Source organism: Microtus oregoni, unplaced genomic scaffold (genome assembly GCF_018167655.1).
Source record: "Microtus oregoni isolate MIOR12 unplaced genomic scaffold, Mior012 000025F_ref0000491, whole genome shotgun sequence".
NCBI classification, from domain to species: domain Eukaryota; kingdom Metazoa; phylum Chordata; class Mammalia; order Rodentia; family Cricetidae; genus Microtus; species Microtus oregoni.
In genome coordinates, this window is record NW_024543084.1 from 9157343 (window position 1) to 9180542 (window position 23200).

Sequence of the window (23200 nt, forward strand, 5' to 3'; positions counted from 1 at the left end):
AGGTGATATGTCTGTGTGGGTGTGCATGTGTGTAGGTGATATGTCTGTGTGGGTGTGCATGCATATATGTAGGTGTTATGTCTGTGTGGGTGTGCATGCATATATGTAGGTGATATGTCTGTGAGGGTGTGCATGTGTGTAGGTGATATGTCTGTGAGGGTGTGCATGCATGTATGTAGGTGCCTGCATAGGTCAGAAGAGAGCATTGGATCCCCTGAATCCTACAGGCACCTAGGAGAGGCCTGATATGGGTGCTGGGAACTGAACTCCAGTCCTCTATAAGAGTAGTAAATGCTCTTAGCTACTGAGCCATTGCTTCAGCACCCCCCCCCATTTCTTTCTCCTCACCTCTTTCTCCTCCTCTTTTATTTTCTTGCTTCCCCCGACCCCCAAACAAGGGTCTCTGTATAGTCCTGGCTGTCCTGGAACTTGCTCTGTAGACCATGCTGGCCTCACTCGAGGTCTCCCTGCCTCTGCCTCCTGAATGCTGGGATTAAAGGTGTGTGCCCCCACCACCCGGCAAAAGACTGATAATCGAGTGCTGGAGAGAAGACTCAGCAGTCAAGCGCACTGGCTGTTCTTGCAGAGAACCTGGATTCCATTCCCAGCACTCGCATGCAGCTCACAACCATCTGTGACTTCAGTCCACGGGAATTCAGTGTTCTCATTCAGCTTCCATAGGTATTAGGCACACGTCACATGTATTACACAGACATATATACAGGCAAAACATGCATATACATAAAATGGAAAGTTTTTATTAAATTGATTATTGGGGGAATGCAAGCTGGTACAACCCCTTTGGATGTCAGTGTGGCGATTTCACAGAAAATTAGAAAACAACCTTCCTCAAAGCACAGTAATACCACTTTTGGGTATATATCCAAAGGATGCTCAATCATGCCACAAGGACATGTGCTCAACTATGTTCATAGCAGCTTTGTTCCTCATAACCAGAACCTGGAAACAACCTAAATGCCCCTCGATCGAAGAATGGGTAAGAAAAATGTGGTACATTTACACAATGGAGTACTCTAAAGCAGAAAAAAAACAATAGCTTGAATTCTGCGGGCAAATGGATGGAGCTAGAAAATATTATTTTGAGTGAGGTAACCCAGACACAGAAAGACAATTATCACATGTACTCACTCATAGGTGGTTTCTAAACATAAAATAAAAAAAGCCAGCCTACAAACCACAATCCCAGAGAACTTAGACAACAATGCGGACACTAAGAGAGACTTACATAGATCTAATCTACATGGGAAGTAGAAAATATAAAAAGACAAGATCTCCTGAGTAAATTGGGAGCATGGGGACCTTGGGGGAGGGCAGAAGGGGGGAGGGGAGAGGCAGGGAGGGAAGCAGAGAAAAATGTAGAGCTCAATAAATATCAATAAAAAATTGATTATTGGTTATTAATTAAAGTAATATTTTGTATGGAGTCTGGAGAAATGGAGATGCTTCTAAGAATAAAAATGCACAAGCCGGGTGGTGGTGGCTCACGCCTTTAATCCCAGCACTTGGGAGGCAGAGGCAGGCAGATCTCTGTGAGTTCGAGACCTGCCTGGTCTACAAGAGCTAGTTCCAGGACAGGCTCCAAAAAAAAAAAAAAAAGCACCCCAAGTCCCAGCAACCAGCATTAGCTGGTACCTAACGGTGAAAGAGTATGAAGATTGGTTACCATGCCTCTTCCCTTCAGGACTCCTGGGGGCCCTTGCATATCCAGAAGGAAGCCTCTGAGTGGGGATCCCTCTGTCTTTACATCCCCACCCCAGCCTCTCACTCAGACCTCTGTCGCCTCCCTCCTCCCATCAGGTTCTGCACCGTCCCTCGCTCCTGCTCTTCTTTGGAGGACAACGATTGGGTTTGTATTCCCGGCTGAGGGATAAGATGCAGCTTCCCTGTCTTGGCAACGATGGCTGTCTCTTGTGTCCCCAGATCTGCCCCAAATAGTCACTTTAGGTTGTTGTTATGGTTTTGTGTGTCTCTTTGGATGAAAGTACCGTTTGCATCCCCCTGATACTGGCACCCATCCTACCCCTTCTCTGTAGGCTTGACTGCTTTGGTGTTCTTCTTTCTGAGGGCCCAGGCCAGTAGGCCTCACTCAAGTTTCTATCTCCGCCTCCTGTACTTGCTACCCACTTTTCTCTGCTGAATGAGCTTTGAGATCCTGAAGCCTTGGCAAGGCCAGGTGTGTGAAGACAATAGTCCTTGACAGACTTGGAGACAATTGATGAGAAGACTCCTGAAAAACTAGCTCCAAAAGGCAGGGTTGGACAACAGGCTCCTCAGAAGCTTGAGAGGCAGCTTGATGGGTGTTGCTGCTGCTGAGCCCCCTAAGAACCGCACGCTGCACTGAGCGCTCCTCGGCCTCCCATTCATGTGCACAGCAGACAGAAGTAGCCTTGCTGAGAGAGGGTCTGAGGCACTAGCTGGCAATTGGGCCTAGAGGGAGTTGGGCTTGGCCCCTCCAGGCCAGCAGAACCCTTATTCTGACTGCCCTGTGCACCTTAATGCCGACCTACTGCCAAGTCTGGCATTGGCCTGGCCAGGGCTGGGTATAGCAAGCCAGAGTTGCTGCATCCAGCGAGCAGGGTGCCCACAGGGACCTGAGTGGCTGGAGTGATCAGGAGCTGGTGACTGAAGGAGACAGCTCAGGTGCAGAGTACTTGCTGAGGCCGCTCTGGTTGTTCTGACCTCCAGCTGATCTTCCTTCTCTTGGTTTCTGGGCAGCTGTGTGTCCAGAGGTCTCTAGGAAGCCCTGTATTAACATCTGGCGACTCAGAGGGGTCCTTTCTTTCTGTCTCTGGTTCTGTGTCCCAGCCACCGGAGGAGTCTGTTTGCTGTTACTACCTAGGGAGGAGCCTGAAGGTTAGTGAGAGCACCGGCCTCCTCCCACTTGACTGTCACCCGGTTAGAACCAGTCAGGCTGAGTCTTGACCTCTCGTGGTCTCTCACACCTCCCTAGCTGTGTGATGTCCAGTGTCCAGATGCCTCTGTCTGTATCGTGCTTCTGTGTCCACTAAAGAAAGCAACAAAAACTGCTGGCTCTGTACTCTTCGCGTGTCCGTGCATTTCCCCTGTCCATCATCTGTGGACTGACTCAGAACCCTGGACGGAGTTCCCATGGCCGCCTGGCTCTGTACTCTTCGCGTGTCCGTGCATTTCCCCTGTCCATCATCTGTGGACTGACTCAGAATCCTGGACAGAGTTCCCATGGCCGGCACAGAAGAGCTCTTGTAGGCCCCAGCGTGACAAACATGGCTCGGAGAGGCCTTGCCCTTCCCCTGTTTCCTCTGTTCTTGCTAAACTGTTAGATTATATTCCTAAAGCTAGCCACCAAGGTCTATTCCCTAATATGGTCTAATATTTCTTTTCCTGAGACTGACCACCAAGGTCCAGGTGTCAAAGTATTAAAGTCTGTAATCAAAAGCCCCCTTTTGGCTCCCCTAATTAACATACCCAATCAAGCCAGCTCATTCTAATGCTGGATTTCCCTGCTCCCCTTTATAAACTGACATTTGCCTATGGGCCACTCTGTCTCCTCTATCCAGATGCAGTCCTTTGTCCCTCTGGGGCAAATACCCCTTTTCCCCTCTCCCTTGCCTCTTTCCCCTTCTCCCAGGTCCTCTGTCTCTGGCCTAGGTCTCTTATTTCCTGCCCTTTGTCCCTCTGGGGCAAATAAATCTCCTTTGTGCTGAGAACTTGGTCTTGGGGTGCCTTGCACCAACTTCAAGGTCTTTTCAAACACCGTTACTTTATAAAAGAAGTTATTTTTTCAAGAGCAAGACATACCCATGTGGATGAGTTAGAAAATGCATCAAAGCACAGAAGCTATTCTGTACTACAGAGAAAGGTGGAGGCTCTGAGGCTCCTTTTTGCCTAGGGGGCCATTTCTTCTTTCCCTGAGTGGCCCATATGCAGCTTCCTGGGTCTCCCTGCCTGCAGGTCAGATTGGCCAGCTGTGCTTTGCCTCATTCCTTCCCACCCTGCCTTCAGCCACCGACTTCCCTCTTCTCTGCCCTCTCTGGCACCAATTCTTGCTGAATGTATTCTTTCCTGTCTCCAGCCTGACCCCTGAGCATCATCAGAACTGCAAGCTTTGTAGCTTCCCCTAGGTCACGACCTCCAGCAAGCTGAGGCTCTGGTTGGGCACAGCCCAGCCCCTGGATGTTTTAAAAATAAAAGTTAACATGGAAAACATTTTTCAGAGTTACCCCTTTTTAGCCAACTTCACACCTCGATCAATCTTTTAGATTTTATTTCTGTTTAAAAGTTATTTTATGCCTATGGCTGTTTTGCCTGCATGTATGTCAGTGTACCACTGCATGTCTGGTGTCCATGGAGGCCAGAAGAGGATGTTAGATCCCTTAGAACTGGAGTTATTGATGGTTGTTGTGTTTTTACGAGAGAGGGACCTTGGAGGGAAGGACATGGCAGGCGAGAGACGGAACTTAAGTGGAGAGTTTATTGAGAAAAGGGGGAAGGGAAGAGACCAGCCTCTGGGGATAGGAGTGGTGGAAGAGAAGAGAAGAGGAGAGAGAAGAGAGGAAGAGAAACAGAGAGGGGGGGGAGAGAGAGAGAGAGAGAGAGAGAGAGAGAGAAAAGAGAGAGAAAAAGACAGGCAGACAGAGGCAAAGACCTGCTGCCTCTTCAGAAAGAGCTTGAAATGGGCAGAGCTTATCTCTTATATTTTGGTTGTGAGCCTGGCCTTTAATGGCTGAACCACCTCCCCAGCTGGGAGCTTATCTCTTAAAGGAATCTTTTGCACCTGCCTACAGACTATGTAGTGGCATAGCGGCCATAGGACCCTGTGCTGGCCAAGATACTGCCTGGTGCATCCTGCCAGGTGACAGGCCAGCATAACGCCTGAACCTCCATGTGGGTGCTGGGAATTGAATCCAGTTCCTCTGGAAGAGCAGCCAGTGTCTTAATGGCTGAGCCGTCTCTCCTGCCTATAAATTTTACTTTTTGTTTTTAATTGTGTGTGTGTCTGTGTGTCTGTGTGAGCTGGGGTTCCAGGCAGTCATCAGCCACCTGACTTGGGTGCTGGGACCTCAGCAAAGATGGTATATGTGCTTAAACTCTGAGCCATCTTTTTTTTTTAAATATTTATTTATTTATTATGTTTACAATATTCTGTCTGTGTGTATGTCTGCAGACCAGAAGAGGGCACCAGACCTCATTACAATGGTTGTGAACCACTATGTGGTTGCCGGGAATTGAACTCAGGACCTTTGGAAGAGCAGGCATTGCTCTTAACCACTGAGCCATCTCTCCAGCCCTTGTTTTTGTTTTTTGAGGCAAGATTTCTCTAAAGCTCAGAGGTTGCCTGGGTACCTCTCCAGTGTGGCCTCACATAGCCAGTCCTCGGTGGAGCCTAGCCTGAGCCTGCCTGTTGCTACGGACTCTAGTTCTGCTGGCCTACCCTTGTGGTCCTCTCAGGATGCTCACCCCTCTGCATCCACACATGCAGGCAGGGTGCTAAGGCCCAGCCAAGGAACTGGGAGGACACAGTTTGTAACACTATCTTTCAGCCTAGGCGTAGAGGCACTGGTGGGAGATGGTCCAGTCCAGCAGTGCAGAGAGTGGAGAGGGCCGACTGTGAGACAGTTTGCCCAAGGCCCCGGACATGGCCAAGATCTATAGTGCTTTCCTGTTTCCATGATTCCTGCCACCAGTAAGTGGTGACCAAATGCTTTATGACCTGGCCTTGGGGTCTACCCCTCTATTGTGGGGCAATCACAGGACAGTGATTTGTCTTTTAAGGATATGGACCTACCACTAGGGGAGGAATGGCAGAATTCCCACTGTGGCTCAAACAATCACAATTATGGTGCATCCCAAAGATCCAAGGCACAGTTTATACTAGATTCTTTCTGTCTGTGATCAGTGATGGGAGGCAAGGAGAGTTAGTAGTGGGTGGGAGGAGTGGGGATCCGTAAAGAGAGGGCCACCAGAGGAGGCCTGTAGCAGGCACTGCCTTTCTCCTCCGCGCCAGCAGAGGGCGCTAGTACCCGGAGGAGGAAAAGTGTTTTTTTAGGCTAAGCATTTTCCTCTTGCTCCTGTGTGATCAAGTGCCATACTGCCTGGCTTTCAGAGTACCATGGTGTGTGGTACTCCATCCAGCCTATTTCCCTGTACCCAGCTTCCTCACCACTGGGACTCCCCAGGCATGGATAAAATCTGGGGAGGTCTTTCTGGGTCTTTCCTCCCACAAAGGGAGGTTGGGGAGTTCAGCAAAGAGGCAGGCGGCCTCTTCTACAGAGGGTCCCTACCCACCGCAGTGCCGTTATTGCTTCTGTTCACACTTCTTCCTGGGTGTAATTCAGCACTGGCAGGTCACGGCGACTCCATCCATCTGTCCTTCATTTATTATCTTCACATGTCATATCCTGAATTAGGGACTGGGGACATGGAAATTCATTTTCAACTCACTCTGTGTGTGTATTTGTGTGTGTGTGTGTACACTCACGCACGTGTGTAGAGAGAGATTTTTAATTTTTTAAATTTATGTTATTTTATGTGTAAGAGTGTTTTACCTGCATGTTCATCTGTGCTCCACACGCGCGTGCGTCTGTGCTCCACATGTATGTGCTTGGCACCTGAGGAGGTGGTGAGACTCCATATGGGTGCTGGGAGTCAGACTTTCACATTGCCCCTCAAACCACTGAGCAAACTCTCCAGCAGAAAGAGAGAGAGAGACAGAGAAAGAGTATACAGAATGCATAGGGAGGCATGTAACAAGACCCCTTCCTCACGGATGCTTGAAACGATGGATAGCACTGAGTGCTGTATAAACTGTGGTTTCTTCTTTACTTATGTATCTATGATAAATTTAACTTATAAACCAGGTACAGTAAGAAATGAGACATTAACCACTAATGATAATATAAAGCAATTAGAACAATGCACGAGAATAAATCTATGCTGGTGGCCATGCCAGAGGAGCAGCAGAAGGCAGCTGACTTCAGGGCGTCGGCCCACCAGGAGATGAATCCCTGGTGGGTGGATCATGGATAGGAAAGGCCCAGGGACCACAGACCCCAGAACGTCCTTTGCTTCTGCTGAGCCTTCACACGTTGGCTGCTTGCCATCTTTCTCCGGCATTTGGCGTGGTATGGATGGGTGTGGGGATCCCACTGCCTGCAATGGGTGCGTTTATCTCATGGGAACATCCCATTGTACTGGATTACCTGTGTGTTATTATGAAGATGATTTCTTCTTAAGCTGTACTGTGTAATTGATAATAATAATGCTAGTTTAACTAGAGTTTTTTTTTTAAATTTATTTATTATATATACAATACTCTGTCTGTGTGTATGTCTGCAGGCCAGAAGAGGGCACCAGACCTCACCACAGATGGTTTTGAGCCACCATGTGGCTGCTAGGAATCGAACTCAGGACCCCTGGAAGAGCAGGCGATGCTCTCAACCACTGAGCCATCTCTCCAGCCCTAACTAGAGTTTTAATGATAAAACAAGGGTCACACAGCTAGAACACATGCGTGGCTATTCAGGGGCCACAGAGACTGTGGCTTAGGTTAATGGTTAGGAAAAATAGCTGCGTCCCAGCAGCTCAGTGATTTTCAACTCTTCTAATCTTAACGTTGGGAGATGTGTTCACAGATTTTGGAGTGTATCATAGCTAAAACAAAGCTTTGAAAACAGCTCAAAAGTTAGACAAAGATGTTTTTGTTAAATATCTTTGAGGTGAAAAACCCAAGAAGACATTATAAAGTTTGAGGAAGGCACATGGCTGAGTGGGGAACTCATTAAGGTCAGGGAACAAGAACAAAGCATCCCAGTTATCATTAGCTGACATGCTTTCCTCGCTAGGGTGGGTTGGTGATCAAAGGTGGATGAGGATTAATTCCTTGTTCCTATTTCTGCCCTCAATCTCCTGACATAAAAAAACTACTGATGAGTGGGTTTGACCCTAAAGATTTAAAGTAGAGCTGACTAATTTTTTCTCATGATAAGAGTTTAGGTTTGTGATTCCTTTAAGATTTCCTCCTCCTCCTCCTCCTCCTCCTCCTCCTCCTCCTCTTCTTCTTCTTCTTCTTTTTTTAACGCATCACGGATTTGCGTGCCATCCTCTTGCAGGGGCCACGCCAATCTTCTCTGTGTCGTTCCAATTTTAGTATATGCACTGCCGAAGTGAGCACAGGATTTTTTTTAAGATTACCTTTTAAGATAAGTAGTAAAGTGATCGGTCCATTCTGTGTAACTGAAAAACACAGCCTGTCAGTAAACAACCTGACCGAGAAAAACACCTTGCTTGCTTACACGCTGTTAATCTAGAACAAGTTGCTTGGGTATGGATGTACATGGATTCTTGGGGATAATTTGTTTTTCACCTGTAGTATGTAAAATGCTTATAATCATGTAAGGGACATGGAAAACAGCATGTTTTCACTTGTGTTCATTGTAATCATTTGCTTGAGAAATGGAATGTGACCGCCTTGTATTCTGATATTGCTTGAGAAACTTTGCTGGGGTATATAAGCTGTAGAAGAAAAGTATACAGCAGAAGAATACAGAAGATTGAAGAAGGGAACCATCAAGAGAGTGTGTGAGTGCCTTTTCTCCCTACCCCCTGAGATAAAAATGTCTTAGCATACACTGACTCCGTGGCTCTCCCTTTTAGTCCCGTGCTGCTGGAGGCTGGCCCCGGGCTACAATAAATCTGATGGCAACACTACTCCTGAAACTGGGAACGTTATGAAGTAAAATGGGAGCTACTGGGAGATAAGTACCACAACGCAGTGGTGAACTGGCCGGCTACATACATAGCACAGAAGATCTGAGAAAGGGAGACGCTCATGCTGGGTCAGACAGAGTGAGGCCTCACAGGATTTTATCCTGCTACTCAGAACTGTTCTCTGTTTAACCCTGATACATTGCTTAGCTCTGTAATGTCTTTTAATATTTGAGAAAGAGGTTACGGTCAATATTGGTTGACTTTGTGTTGTTCTAATCTTGTCAACTTGATGCCATTTAAGACTGCTGTGTAGACAGACCCCCCGGACATGTCTGGGATGGGGTTTCTAGACAGACTACTGAGGAGGTAAAACTTCACACCGTCTGTGGCCCTGTTCCCTGGGGTGGAGTGCTGGGCTGAATAAAAAGAGTTCATCATCATGTCTGTCTTCAGTCCCTTGTTACCCTTTCCTGGAAGGCTTTCTCTGCTCTATCCTGTGACAGTGGTGAGCTGGTTCCTCTGAAACATCTCCGAAGTTTCAAGCCCTTGGCCCTGTCCCTCACTCTCTGAGGGACACTCAGGGTTTTTCTCTGATTCAGTACCTAGTCTGTTCTGAATGGCACCGCTCTGGCCACTCTAGTGGGCCCTGGATCCTGATTAGAGAGGGTCTGGGGTGGTGTGTTTGGAGGCCGGGGTCCATAGATCCTCTGTGGAGACAAAGGTCACTTGGAGAGACCTGGCCAGGTTCCGGGCTTCACCAGCTCCGGTGCCTCTCTGACATCCGTTTCCACATGACCACTTCTGAAACTAGTGAGAAGACGGCTATTGAGACCATCATTCACTTCAGCTGCTGCCTTGCTAGTCCTGTCCCAGGCCTGCTTGTAGGAAGCCTGACTTGGGGCATCTGCAGGGAGGGTGCCCAGGGCTGTCTCACTGCTCTGCTGCCACTAGCTGTGCCCCGGAATGAGCTCCAGAAACAAGCCCAGGACTGACCCAGCCATGGGTTAGATATGAGAGAGAGGGAGGGAGGACCAGATGGTGCACCACATCCTAGGGATGTGTGTGGGAGCATTGCCAGGGTTTCCCAGCAGCACCCTGTGTCTAACCAGGCTAGAGGATGGAAAGAGGTGTGTGGGATGCGAGTCCAGACAGCATGAGGGAACTCTCGCCATACTCCGTGTCCAGAGGCTGCGACTGGTGACATGTCCAGAGGTGTGGGGACAAATCCTCTGGTGGTGTATCCCATGAGAGCCTCCCTGCCGCGAGCCCTCTAGGAAGCTATCCCTGGGGCCAGAGGGGACACACAAGTGATTATGCTGTATAATGGACAAAAGGGCCTGGCTTGCAAGGTGCTCATCCCCAGCCCCAAACCCAGTGCTGTGCTGGTCTATAAAGCCAGTACCACGGGGGCTGGGGGACTTGGGTGTCAGGGCTGGAGAGCGGTGTAGGGCTGGGTCAGTTCTACATTGTCCCTCCTTCTACCCATTACAAATGTTCCCAGTCACATATATCTTTAAATCAGGCTCCAGGGCTGCAATTCTTTTGTCCCATAAAAAATCCGATAAGGGTTTTCACTGACACACACAGATCCATGGAAGTGGCTAGTTCATGTCCCGTGAACTCCTTAATGGAGAAATTCAGTTAAGAAAGGAATTAAATCATCAGGGCATTCTAAGGGGAAGGGAAGGTTAGTGTGGTAAACTACAGCTTTAGGTGGTTAGTAAAAGCTAAAGAGTTTATTTTCAATAATGTTATGAATAGGGCATGGATTGTGTTTTAAATCAGCCCTCCTCTTCTTTTCTCCCAGTAGGCATAGAATCAAGCAATCAAGCAACCTGTGTAAAGAGTCAGATAGAAGCTGTTAGCTCTTGATCAGATAACACGTACATCAGACGCTGCAGTTCCTAAGAGCCTAGGTGTGGAGTTAGACTCCCTGCTCTAGGTGGTAGGAACAAAGAAGGGACCCAGGCCTCTGGATGGTCAGTTCTGAGCTATGCTGTTGATATCAGCTGTTCTGATCGTGGGTCTTGTAGGGTGAAACCGGAGCAGCAGCTTGGGCAGGGAGTGATTCTGCGTCCCTGGGGATCTGTGAATACCTTAGATGGGAAGCTCTTTGCCTGGACCCTGAACTCTGACCAGGTGCCTGCTGATAAAGATAATTGCAGACGGCAGATCTCTGCGCTTACCTAGGAGAGGGGAACAAGGTCTGGCCAGTGGGAAACTGTTCTCACTAGAGGGTTCTGAACTGTGGGAATTAACTCCCAAATATGTAACAGACAGGAAGTTAGCTACAGCAAAAATCTACAGCAAATGACAGCCACTTTACTCACAATGTAATAACTCCAAAAAGCCTTTCCTTTTGGTTTAGCCTCAGCCAGATCCCGTGGTTCTGATGAGTCGCTTGTGAAATGATGGCTGAGAATTTACTGTATAATGTTGCGGCTTGTAGCAGATCTTATTCAGAGGTTCTGTTTTGTTTGTTTTTGTTTTTTGTTGTTGTTTTTTCAAGATGGGGTTTCTCTGTGTAACAGCACTGACTGTCCTTGAACTTGCTTTGTAGACCAGGCTGGCTTTGAACTCACAGAGATCTGCCTGCCTCTGCCTCCCGAGTGCTGGGATTACAGGCATGGGCCACCACCTCCCAACTATCGTTCAGAGGTCCTGGATAGGGAATACCGTTCAGTCCAGTGTACCCCATGTCTTCTTAGCCTTTGGCCTTTTCCCCCAGGACTTGCACCTTATTCTGTAATTGTGTAGTCCTGTTCCCAAGAACCCCATGAAGGCAGAACTGCCACGTTCCCATTTACTGCCCCACTACAGGGTTGGGCATAAGGGAGCTCTGCAGGGCTGTTTAGATCCATGGAAAGTCAAAACAACACACACGGTCCCAGCCCCTGGACTGAGCGTGCAGGGAGAAGAAAATAATCAGAAGCCTATGAGGACTGGAAATGTACTGAGATATAGGGAGCTGGAAGAGTAGTAAAATAACAAGAACCATGTAGGGATCCCCCCCCCCGAGAGAGGCGCAGGGAGGTTGCTGCAGTCGCAGGGGAAAATGAACATAGCATATGTGGGTTCTCAGTGCCTCTGGTGACACTGAGGTGCCTGTGAAGATGGGCCCTGGCCACCAGGCTCTTTGGAGGTAGGAACTGGAATTGGAACAGCAGGAGGACTATGGGATCTTGGGATCTTGATGCAGGCAGGTTCTAGGGGGAACATACCCAGCCAAACAAAGGCAGAAAGCTGCCCAGTTCCTATCCAAGCTCTCTGCTAACGATTTTGGACCCTCATAAAATCCTAAGTAGCAGATGACTGGCGAATGTATGAAAGTTACCTGCATCTAGAGGGTAGGGGTGGGGTGATACCCTGATGGGTTGTACTGATATGGTGGGGAAAGACATGTGTAGTGTTTCTTCAGATCTAGAGTCCTCTCTTGTTATTTTCCTACCCTCCTAGTTCTCTACATCTCGGTACATTTCCAATCCTCATAGGCTGGAATATTCTCTTCTCCCTGTCTACTTAGCCCAGGAGCTTGGATCGTGTGTGCTGTTTTGACTTTACGTTGATCTAAGCAGCCCTGTCAAGCTCACGTAAGCCTCCATTATCAGGTGGTTTTGAAAATATTAGAGGCTGGAATCAATGACAAATCACTCTGTCATTTTCCTGTCACTTGGTTCCTCTCCCGAGGGTCTGACAGAACCTAGGGATTCCTAGTCCTGTAAGAGTGAGGGACGCAGAAGTGTGGTGGGTTCTCTAAGGTCTCTGGGCAGGTGCCATGGAGTGGCATCTCTAGTGTGTGGGCCGAGGCAGCAGCAGCAGTGTGTGCATGAGGTGTTAATGGGTTTGTAGAAGCTTTGGTGACAGAATTATCTTTTCTTGTCTTTGTGGGTTGACAACCTTGGGGGCAGTACTGGGCTTGTGGAGAGTAGGAAACACATTTATCAAGGGGGTTAAGATGGAGTGATTGTGTTTATTTTGTGTAGAGCAGCCAACCTCAGGAGCAGTCAATCTCACCGTGACCTCAGGAACCAAGTGATGCCCTCTTGGGGCCACTCTGGGCCCCACCTTGCTCCCTAATATGTCCCTACTCTGGCTTTTCCACCCAATAAACAAATTCTGTATCCCATGGCTCCTTGAGTCTTTGGAGATGCCCTTGGGCAGGGCACAGTGGGCCCTGTCTTAATTCCAACCCTTCTGGGGAGACTGATGTAAACTCTGGCGACCTAGGGGATCCCCTCCCCCAGGAAAGAAGCAGGAGGTTTCATTTAAATTTGGTGCCAGGAGGTTGCTGCAATCACAGGGAAAGATGAGAATATTTTATGTGGGTTCTCAGTGTCTTTTGTGAAACTGGGGTGCCTTTTGAAGATGGGTCCAGGCTGCTTTGGATGCAGAAACTGGAGCTGGAACTGGAACAGCAGGAAGGCCATGGAGTTTCTTGTCTGGGTTTGGCTTCCCACTACTGTCGTGACCTTGGGTAAATGGTTTGGCTCTCTGGGAGCCTAAACAATGGGTCAGGACAGTGGGCAGTGTGTTCCTAGGCCTTGCTTGGCTAGCTGTCACACGTATTCCATGACAGACCTCTGGGTTCCTGGAACTAGCTCCTTCCAGTCTTTCTTCTCAGATTAAGGCACTGAGGCACAGAACCTGGGCAAGTCATTCAAGGTCACATGACAGGCAATCTAGGTGTGTGGTCAGGTCCCATGGTGTAGGCTCTGCATTGCTCTGGAATAAGGTGTGGGATGCGGAGGTCCCTGTGTAGGGAGCATCACTGAGGTTGTCTTCATGGCACAGAACCCCCATTCTTTTACTGGGTCTCGTTCTCATATGCAAAGGGCCAGGATGGGGTGCGGAAGGTGCTGCAGTTCTGGTCCATTGCTCCTCAGTGTGTGGTCCTCAGATAACCAGAGCCAGAAGCAGTCAGCCCTCATCCTGTCCTGGTCACTCAGAAAACCAGATGCCACCCACTCTACTTCCCTTTCTCTCACTCCTGCCAGCCAAACCCATCTCTGTGTCCCCAGGGCCCCTGGTTGTCAGCCTGTTGCTGGAGCCAGTGGGTGCCCATCTTACCTCCGGAATTTTCAAGGCCTTTGGATGGTTCCTTGTGTTACCCAGTGTGTTTCCTCTCCTAACTCATTTCTTACACCTCTGTGTCAGCCCACCCTAGTGTCTTCAATAGCCTGGTTCCCTATGTAGGGTGGGCATCAGTGTCTGTGACCTTCTTGTGAAGTCTTACACATAAGACTGAAGCAGCTCCATGTGGGTCCTGACGATTGGAAGCCCCTCCTGCAGGATGAGGGATGCTGACCTTGGCTGAGTCATTTTGGGTAGCCTGGGGCCCCTACCAGCCTAACAGCTCCTGCTCCTCTGCTCTACAATCTGTGAGCTAGAGAATTGGGTCCCAAGGTGACCAAGCCCTTTTGGGGGTGCCAGTTTTAGCTTTTCCTCCAGAGAGTGAGAGGCTTTGTTTTAATATAGATCACAAATAAAGTGAATTTTGAAAATAAAAGTTGCCTACCTTAAAAAAAATTCTCGAGGGGCTGGAGAGATGGCTCAGCGGTTAAGAGCACTGACTGCTCTTCCTGAGGACCCGGGTTCAATTCCCAGCACCCACATGGCAGCTCACTACTGTCTGAAAATGCAGTTCCACGAGATTTGACACCTTCACACCAATACACATAAAATAAAGTTAAATAAATCATTAAAAAAATTCTCGGTTGGGGCTGGAGAGATGGCTCAGTGGTTAAGAGCATTGCCTGCTCTTCCAAAGGTCCTGAGTTCAATTCCCAGCAACCACATGGTGGCTCACAACCATCTGTAATGAGATCTGGTGCCCTCTTCTGGCCTGCAGACATACACGCAGAAAGAATATTGTATACATAATAAATAAATATTAAAAAAAAATTCTCGGTTGCCTGAGAGATGTTTGTTTTATGTATTTGAAAACTGTGTCATTGGGGCTGGGAAGATGGCTCAGTTAGTAAAGTGCTTTCTTTAGACCCCGAGGAAAAGGCAAGGCATGGTGGTGTGTGTCTGAAATCACGTGGTGCAGTCCCGGGGAGAGGGAGACATGTAGATCTCGGGTGGGGGGGGGCACTGGCTAGGCATCCTGGCCTCCTCAGCAGGTCGGGGTTAGTGAGAGAGACTGTCTCAAAGAACATGTACCCTACCAACTAATGACCCAACTAACTAACTAACTAATAAACCAAGCAAATCAAAACAAAGTGACTGGCTCCCGAGGAGCAACACCCAAGGTTGACCTCTGGCTTCCATACCCATGTGAATATGTGCATGCCTTTCATTCAACAAGAACACACCATATACAAATATGCATACATACACCCCCCCCACACCATATACAAACATGCATACATATACCACACACACACACACACACACACCATACACAAATATGCATGCATATACCACCACACCCTATACAAACATGCATACATACACCACACACACACACACCATACACAAATATGCATACATACACCCCCACACCCTATACAAACATGCATACATACACCCCCACACCATATACAAACATGCATACATATACCACACACACACACACCATACACAAATATGCATGCATATACCACCACACCCTGAAGTTGTGTCACTTGAGAGTCATAGCCATAGGCAGAGTGCAGGATTTTCCTGGAGGGCAGGATGTTGTAGGAAGTGAAGTTTCTGGTAGGGGACCCAAGGCTCCATGTTCAGTTCAATATTTTGCTGTTTTTTTTTTTTTAATACTATACAGTTTATCTCCATTTGGAGCTTTTTCAGTTGTGCCCGGTGCTCAAATATTTGAAAGATAGGTAACTTTAATTCTGTAGTTTTGCTAAGTCAAAACAAAACAAAACCAACAATAATTTTGGATGAAATTTTGCTGATGTTTTTAAATATATTGTTACAAATGGGGAAACTGAGATGGTGCAGTCTCAGCGTGTGGTCTATCGTTGTCCAAATACCAGGATGGAGGCAGCTTGACTGCTGCCTTAGCTTAGTCCAACCCCTCTCTGGATGTGGGTTGATGCAGAGTGAGCAGAAATTGAGTCTCTGAGCAGCTGGTAGCCAGCTTTGCCCAATGACATTCCCTGGGTGGTTCATGCTTGCCCTCTCTCCAAATATAAGCCCTCACCCTCCATAACCAGAAGCCACAATCCAGGCCCTGAGATGGAAGCCAGGCTGCTGAGGACCGTCTGGGGACTCCTCCTGCTGTACCAGCTGCAGGCAGAGTCTGCAAGTGTGGACTTAGTGCCAGAGAAGGTGCCTCTTTCTTCTTAGCTTGGAGGCGCTACTGGGTCTTGATGGGAAGTTGGACAGGGAGAAAGGGAGTGTCTAGGCACGGGGAGTCTCTTCCCCTTCCACCCATCTCCTAGTTAGCTACAGCATGGCTGGCAGAGACAGGACCCACTCTTGAGGTCCCTGTCCCAACGGCAGGTAGCATAGGACCCTTAAGAGACACTGAGCTCCGTGGACCTCTCCCCTCCCTGAGTTTTTTCATGTGCCTCCTGTGTCAAGAGAGGAGAAGCCAGTCACCTCTGGGTTCTTGTTGATTTACAGATTTAGGGTCCTTTCCGGCTCCCTGGTTCGTGGGGTTCTTATGACCCCCTCCCTGTGCACTGTGGAGCCAGAAGAGGGCTTCTCCAGAGTGGATAGCTTGTCTGCCTGGATTCCACTCTCTATGTCTGGGATCCTTCCTGAGACCAGCAGCCTCACATTGTAAACTCAGAGGGGTCAGGCTTTGTGGGACACAGATTCTTTTCTCTTGTAACAGTAACCAGTTTCTAAAAATTTCAGGTGATATCCTATGCTCTGGGAACATTGCTATTATAGGAAAGCATGACCCCAGGGAAGTTGAGATTGGTAGAACCATGCTTGATTCAGTGTGCTGGCTGTAGGCCTGAATGCTTCCTCTCCACACACCTGCTGGAAAGGTCTCCTGGCAGACTAGCCTTGGGTCAGGATCTTCCAGAAGGGACATTTCTGTCTGGTGTCCTGAAAGGTCCCCTGGGAAGGAAAACATGGCTGAGGACAAGTGGCCCCCTCAGACCTGATGGAGGGTCCCTGAAATATCCTCTGTAGCTCAGGTGCTGGAGACCTAGTGTGGCTTGCCTGCTTGGAGCTAAGGCTAGCTCTAGTGCCGTTCTCTAGATTGCAGGGTTCTGGAAGGAAGTGGCTGTGACTTCTGAGCAGAACCTGGTGCTGAAGACTCAGAGGAGGGTAGAGGGCTTGTTCCTCACCTTCAGTGGAAGGAACATCACTGTGAAGGCTGTGTACAACAGGTAAGAGGCCTGGGGCATTTGGGGATGTGACCTGCTGGGAAGGAGGAGACGTGTCTGTAGTTGAACACAGTCCGGATGAGATCATCAGCGTGCAGGCTAACCTTCCCCGAGTCCCCCTTAGTGGGCACTCCCACCACAGAAAAAACTAGATCCAGCTCCTAGAACTGCATTTCTGCCAAAATATAAGTGAGGGCTTAAGATAAAGCCCTGTTGGTGGATAAAAATGTGTGGCCAGTAGCTGGCTGGCTCCCTGAAAGTGAGAGGCTGGGGCTCCCTGCCCCATGAATGGCCCCCTTTCCATGAATTCTGGGCTTCAGGATGCTCCCCAGCTTGTCAGCCCTCTTTCTGAAGGTATGTCCCATTCAAGAATGTGCTCATCAGTTAGAATGCGGGCTGGTAGGTTCTTATTGTTCTGTTCTGTTCTGTTCTGTTCTGTTCTGTTCTGTTCTGATCTGTTCTGTTTGTTCTGTTTGTTCCGTTCCGTTCCGTTCTGTTCTGTTTTTTTTTTTGTTTTTGTTTTTTGTTTTTTTTTTGAGACAGGGTTTCTCTCTGTAACTTTGGAGCCTGTCCTGAAACTTGCTCTGTAGACCAGGCTGGCCTCCAACTCACCTTTCAAACTCTGCCTTTGTTTTCTTCCTGAATGGTGGGAGGAAAGGCGTGTGCCACCACCACCTGGTTAGGTTAACAATGTGGTGCTTTCCAGCTCAGGAAGCTGCATGACAGAAACATCAGTGGGTTCAGGAAGAGACACTGTTGGGGAATTTGCTTTTCCTGGTAAGTCCTGCCTTGTTGGTAACGTTGCAGCTGCCTGGCCCTGTATCCTATCTCCCCCTGGCCCCGAGGCACTCTGTGCCATCCGTGGGATCCTCAGGTCCTGGACCCCAGGCCCCTCACCTCTACTAGTGTCCTGGGTTGGCCTTCAAAAGTTGTCTTCCCAGGATGTCAGAGGCAGGTCCCAGCACTAGGCAGAAACACAAGGAAATTAGGTTCTGCAGATTCAGTATCCGAGGTCAGCCCTCCCCCCACACCTTCCCCCAGAGTGTTCAGGTCTGAGCAAGGCTCCCTAACCCAACCACTGACTCCTGAAGGCCAAAGGAAGATCTATGTGCTGGACACGGACTATGAACACTACGCCATCCTCAAGTTGTCCCTGCTCTGGCAGGGTAGAAACTTCCATGTACTCAAGTACTTCAGTAAGTTGAGCCTGGGTTGGGGCAGAGCCCCGTGGCTGCCTTCCTTCAGGCTGCCAGCCCAGCTCTGCTGTGCCCCACAGCTCGGAGCCTTGAGACTGAGGATGAGCCAGGCTTCTGGAGGTTTCGGGAAATGACAGCCGACCAAGGCCTTTACATGCTGACCCGACATGGTGAGCATAGCACCTTGAGGAGGATGCTGGACCATGCCCTGTTATGGGGTCAGCTGCCCTCCTGACTGAACCACCTGTTGTCCCATCCCACAGGGAGGTGTGCTGAGCTCCTGAGAGAGGTGAGCCCATTACCCTTGGTCTACATTGCAGCCCAACACTCATGGAGCCCCTGTTGGCACTCCTAGGTCCTGGTTCTGGAGAGGAGGGGTTCCCATCTGTCCTCTGATCAGGACAGCCAACAGCCCTAATGGGCAGCTTCAGATGCATCTGTTTTGTAGTCTGGAAAGAACGGTCTGCCGTGTGACCCCAAGCTGTCGTGCTTGGGTGTCATGCCTTTGGGTGTGGGACAGAATTAGGTTGGACAAGAGAGGTCCCTTGTTTGTATTGTTCTGTTCAACAGGGCTGTGCAGGGCTCTGGGTCAGCTCAGTCCCTTCATGTCCTGCCAGCTGGTGAGATGGCGTTCAGCTCTGTTGGATATCTTGGGGTTTCCTGTGTCTAACACCATCCGAATCCACTACCTACACAACCTCACGGTCACAGCCCACACCCCAGAGGTTGACACTATAACCCACTTTGCAGATAGAGACTCCCAGGCTCAGGGAACCAGTGCTTTGCCAAAATCAGGCAACAGGGGTGCCAGGTACCTAGCTTGTGACACTTGACCAGCACCTCAGGGTCCCTGAAGGTCCTAAGCTCTGCCGTTCTGCCTACAGGGACTGGTCTGAATAGCTTCTGTCCAGGCCTGCAGCTGCAGCCCCACACACCTGGCCTCTCCTGCTCCTGCCCGAAGGGCCTCCTGCACCTGCTTCAAATAAACCCTGCTGCCAAAGGCTGCCCGTCCTCTTTCCTGGGGTCAGGGAGAGGGGTGTCAGGAAGGTTCATGTGTCCCAGGTGGAGGAAACAAGCCTGCAATTTCTGTGAATACTTGGTGAAGAATGCACCTCACACAGAGGGCAGCCAGTCCTAGTTGCCCAAGTGAAAAAGGTCCTGCTCTGTCCTGCCCTGCTCCGTTCATGCTTTCCCGGTTAGTGGGTCCCACAGTCCCTTCTGCAGTCTGGGACAGTGTCCATCCTGTTCTCGAGTGCTGGTGGCACCTCAGGATGCTCTGAGGAACCATGAGAGCAGGTCTGGAGCTTTCCGGGCCTCTGGGCAGTGGGGTAGCAGAGTCATGCTTTTCAAAAAGGCTGTCACATGGTCCAGGCCATGCCGGAGGCAGAGCCTCCAGGGAAGACATGCAGAAATGTGTGTCTCTGGCTACGAAGGACCCTTTGACCCTCCCAGTGCCCACTCTGCTGCGTACCTCTACACCTACCCTTGACACACCCCCAGGAGGTGTGTGGCCCCACTGGACAGATGGGCAGCTCACCCTCAGTGGACAGAATTGAGTCCATACCGGGACCCCTTTCCTGAGGCCAGTGCTGGGTTCCTTGCCACGTTCTGGAGATGGCAAAGGTGTTGCAGTGGTCACTGTGTGTGTCTTGTGGAGAATAAGTGGGGCTGCCTGCAATTTAGCAGGATCCTGGAGGATTTCTTTATTTATTCGAAAGGTAGGAAAAATGCTTTTCATCTCTCTTGAACATTGGTTAAACACAGATTATCTAAGAACAGATCCTTACAATTACTGCTGGGCATATACCCCACCCACTCAAAAGTCCTGGTGCTGGAGCTTCCTCCAGCTTATTTCATTGGCCTCCGGGGATCGCGAACAACTCAGTTTGTAGGACGAGATTATTAGCATCAGGATAGCTCAGTTCTGAATGGACCCAACATTCTTCGGAGTTGGAGGGGTCAGGAAGGACTGGCTTGGTCACTGACTGCTAATCTGGGGTTTGCTGAGATGCAAAGAGCTCTGGGTACAATGTTAGTGGCTGCCTGACTTTTCTGGAATCCAGAATAGCTGGTGACTGCTAGTCAAGAGTTGGGAACACTGGCTTGTGGCTTCTGTCAGAAAGAAAGAGGGTTTATCAGGTTACAAGCTGGGTCACCAGAAGATCCAACTCGCCATTGCCTCTCTGTGTGCAGTAGCTGTCCCTTCCTGCAGGACTCTGAGCCCTGTGTCAACTTTATGTTCCTTAACTGTTCTCCCCGTCTTCTTCTCCCTGTCTCCTCGTTCCCACTTCTTATAATTTGTACACTGGCTGTTATTGCCAATACTCCTCTATCCTTGCCTGTGCCCTGCAGGATCAGAACCTGGGTGTTTCCCTAGGGAGTGATGTCACAGTGGCTGTCTCTTTGCTGTGGCGCCTGCACAGGTACCCCGGGCCCTATGGGTTTCGCTCTTTACCTGAAACCTGGAGGTTGTGGTCTCTGCTTACAAAAACAAGTGGTGGGTAAAGCTAATGCCAGGGAAGTAGGGCTACCTTTGCCTAGGCATGTTGGCTGCTCATCTGGTGGCCCTTGCCTGACTGCTGTGGCTTCTTCAAAGTCCTCAGGAAGAGAGTCGCAGGACTGGAGGGGTCACAGGTCTCTGGCCCACTCCTTAGGATGCTCAGCCCCCTGAATGTAAACCTGCCAGATTCCACCATCCATGGTTCCAGTGTCCTCAGTCCTGCCCCCGCCATTCCCAGGCTTCTGTTGCCTGGGTCACCCATTCTGGTTGGCAGAGTTCTGCCCCTAGCTAGTTGTCCTCTTCTCTGTGTCTATGACCAAAGTCTGCCTAGGGACCTTGGTGGTGCCTGCTCTGTCACCTGCACACAGCTGGAATGGAAGAGCGCAATTGCTGAATGGATTGATGCATACCTGAGTGGACACCCAGAGGCAAGATCTGTGTCCTCTGAGGCGGTCCCCTGCATCCCCGCCATCCAGCAGGGGAGTGAGTCACCTGTCTGGTTTACAGTGTGCTTCCAACCGAACCCAATGAAAATCACCTATGCGTATCTTAAGCATCCACTAGGAAGGATATAAAGTTCAGAGGCTCTGAGCCAAGGGCTGTGGCTTCCTGTGGTTGGAGAACTGAACCCAGATACCCACCTGCTAGGCACATGGAAAGCAGCATGCTCTTCACCCTGCTGGGGCTGTGTGCATGGGACTGGCCTCTGACATAGGGGCCCAAGGACTGAGCCCCTTCGACAAAAGCAGGTAATCCCAGTTATAGTGAGCCAAGTTCAGTGCTTTTCCATGGGGGTAGGCCCTACCCAGAGTCAGCCTTCAATACTCTATCGTTTTGGGTACCATTTACCCCTAGAACTTTCCAGACTGCTGCATCCCTTGGAAGGGAGGAATGTAGAATGGCGTCAGGGTCCCAAATCCTGGGTGCTGGTCCATCTGGGTGGTTCCTTTCTCTGATCTCTATCCCCTAGTCTAATAACGGCTTTTGGTATGTGCCTTTGCTTCCACAATTGATGGCCAAGACTCAGAGAACAACGAGAAGCCGGGAGCCTTGAAAGACATGCTGGAAATGCACCTTCTGAAGGTGACTACCGCCTATTACAAGTGAGTTAAAGCCTTGCCTGTGGCCCTGGGGGAAAGTTGGGCTGTCCTGTACAGTATGGGCTAGCCTCTACGGTGCTCTCTGCTTCCTTGGAGAAATATTTACCTGTGTCTGCACCTCAGCCTCAGCTGTAGAGAGGGATGGGGTGGGTCAACTATTTCAGATAGGACCAGACATCTTTGACATCCTGGGTGTCCCACAGTTTACCAAGACAGTTTATGGAGTGACATACAACTCTGCGGTCATGATAGGAGTCTGGCCTCCAGGTCTGCCACCCTGGATGCTGAGCAAAGCAAGTAATTGACCAGACGGCTTTAAGGTCCAGTTTCCTAGCTTTAAGGTCATGGGACCTGAGGAGAATTGAGGCAAGGCCGACCCGGGCTATCTCTTCCTCCTGGCGCACAGACCAGCAGTGCCAACGTCCCCATGTCTCCACTGGCCAGTAGATACCTTCAGGCTGCACACGTGAAGCCAGATTACGTCCATAAAGACACTTGCATGTCCCTGTTCTCAGAGTTGCCCCTTTTAAGTGTCAGTTCTTCCCAGAGTGACACTCAGTTCTGTGTGTCCTTCTGCTCCTCAGTGGCTGTTTCCCTCAGTCATGCATGTATTTGATTCCCAGGGAGTGTGTCTTCACATGTATGTAACCATGCTTCTCAGAGTAGACATTCAAATGCTTGCCCTTTCACCTCTCCGTGTCCCTAAATGTGTGTACGTCATTCAGAATGTGTTTATGTCAGAATGTGTCCCTCAGCTCTGAGTGTGTCGCTGATTCTCAGAGATTAAGTCTTTCAGGCACAATCAAACCTCTTCGCATGAAGATTGTGTTCTTCAGACATGTGCGACCCTGTTCCTCAGAGACTATGTACCTCACACACGTGTGTGTCTTTGCTCCTTAGAATGTGCCTCTAATACGTGTGTCCCTGTACCTCCAAGTGTGTTTGTCAGTCATGAGCATCTCCCTGTTTCTTAAGAGCTTCTCCCCCAAATACGTGTCCCTTTACTTCAGGAAGTCTGTCGTTCACATATGCGTTTCCCTGCTCCTGAATGTGTCACTCACTGCAGTCTGTTCATCTTTCTCAGGCTGTGCCCCTCAGTGGTGGGGAGTGGCTATCTTAGGTCTGTTCGTTCTTGTTCCAAAGACTGTGTCCTTCAGAGGCAAGCATGATATTTGTTTCTCTTAGATGTGTGTACATTCCTGATCCTCAGGGTGTGTCTGTTGTCTCTGTGTGCCTGTGAGCACAGGTGAGTGGTTCCTCAGGAGTCACTGGGTGCATCTTTTTACAGCCAATACTCTTGCTATACCGTCTGCTCTCACTGGGTAGCCACTCTGTAGGGATCCTATTCTCTGGGGTCATAGACTCAGCAGACATTAGGACACCTGTATCTGCCTGGTTTCTGAACTC

At 49.5% G+C, this 23200-nt stretch overlaps 1 protein-coding gene and 1 non-coding gene across 2 annotated transcripts; one reads left to right on the forward strand and one right to left on the reverse strand.

Moving 5' to 3' along the window:
• Window positions 1–8063: 8063 nt before the first annotated feature.
• Window positions 8064–8168, reverse strand: LOC121463183. The gene has a single exon (XR_005976402.1). It is a non-coding gene; the product is annotated as a U6 spliceosomal RNA (small nuclear RNA).
• A 7720-nt stretch (window positions 8169–15888) lies between these two features.
• Window positions 15889–19181, forward strand: Lcn8 (lipocalin 8). Its single transcript, XM_041674048.1, has 7 exons — window positions 15889–15981; window positions 16870–17000; window positions 17704–17774; window positions 18089–18193; window positions 18274–18363; window positions 18457–18482; window positions 19078–19181. The coding sequence occupies exons 1-7, from the start codon at window positions 15889–15891 to the stop codon at window positions 19087–19089; spliced, it is 528 nt and encodes a 175-aa protein (XP_041529982.1). The 3' UTR covers window positions 19090–19181.
• Window positions 19182–23200: the final 4019 nt, after the last annotated feature.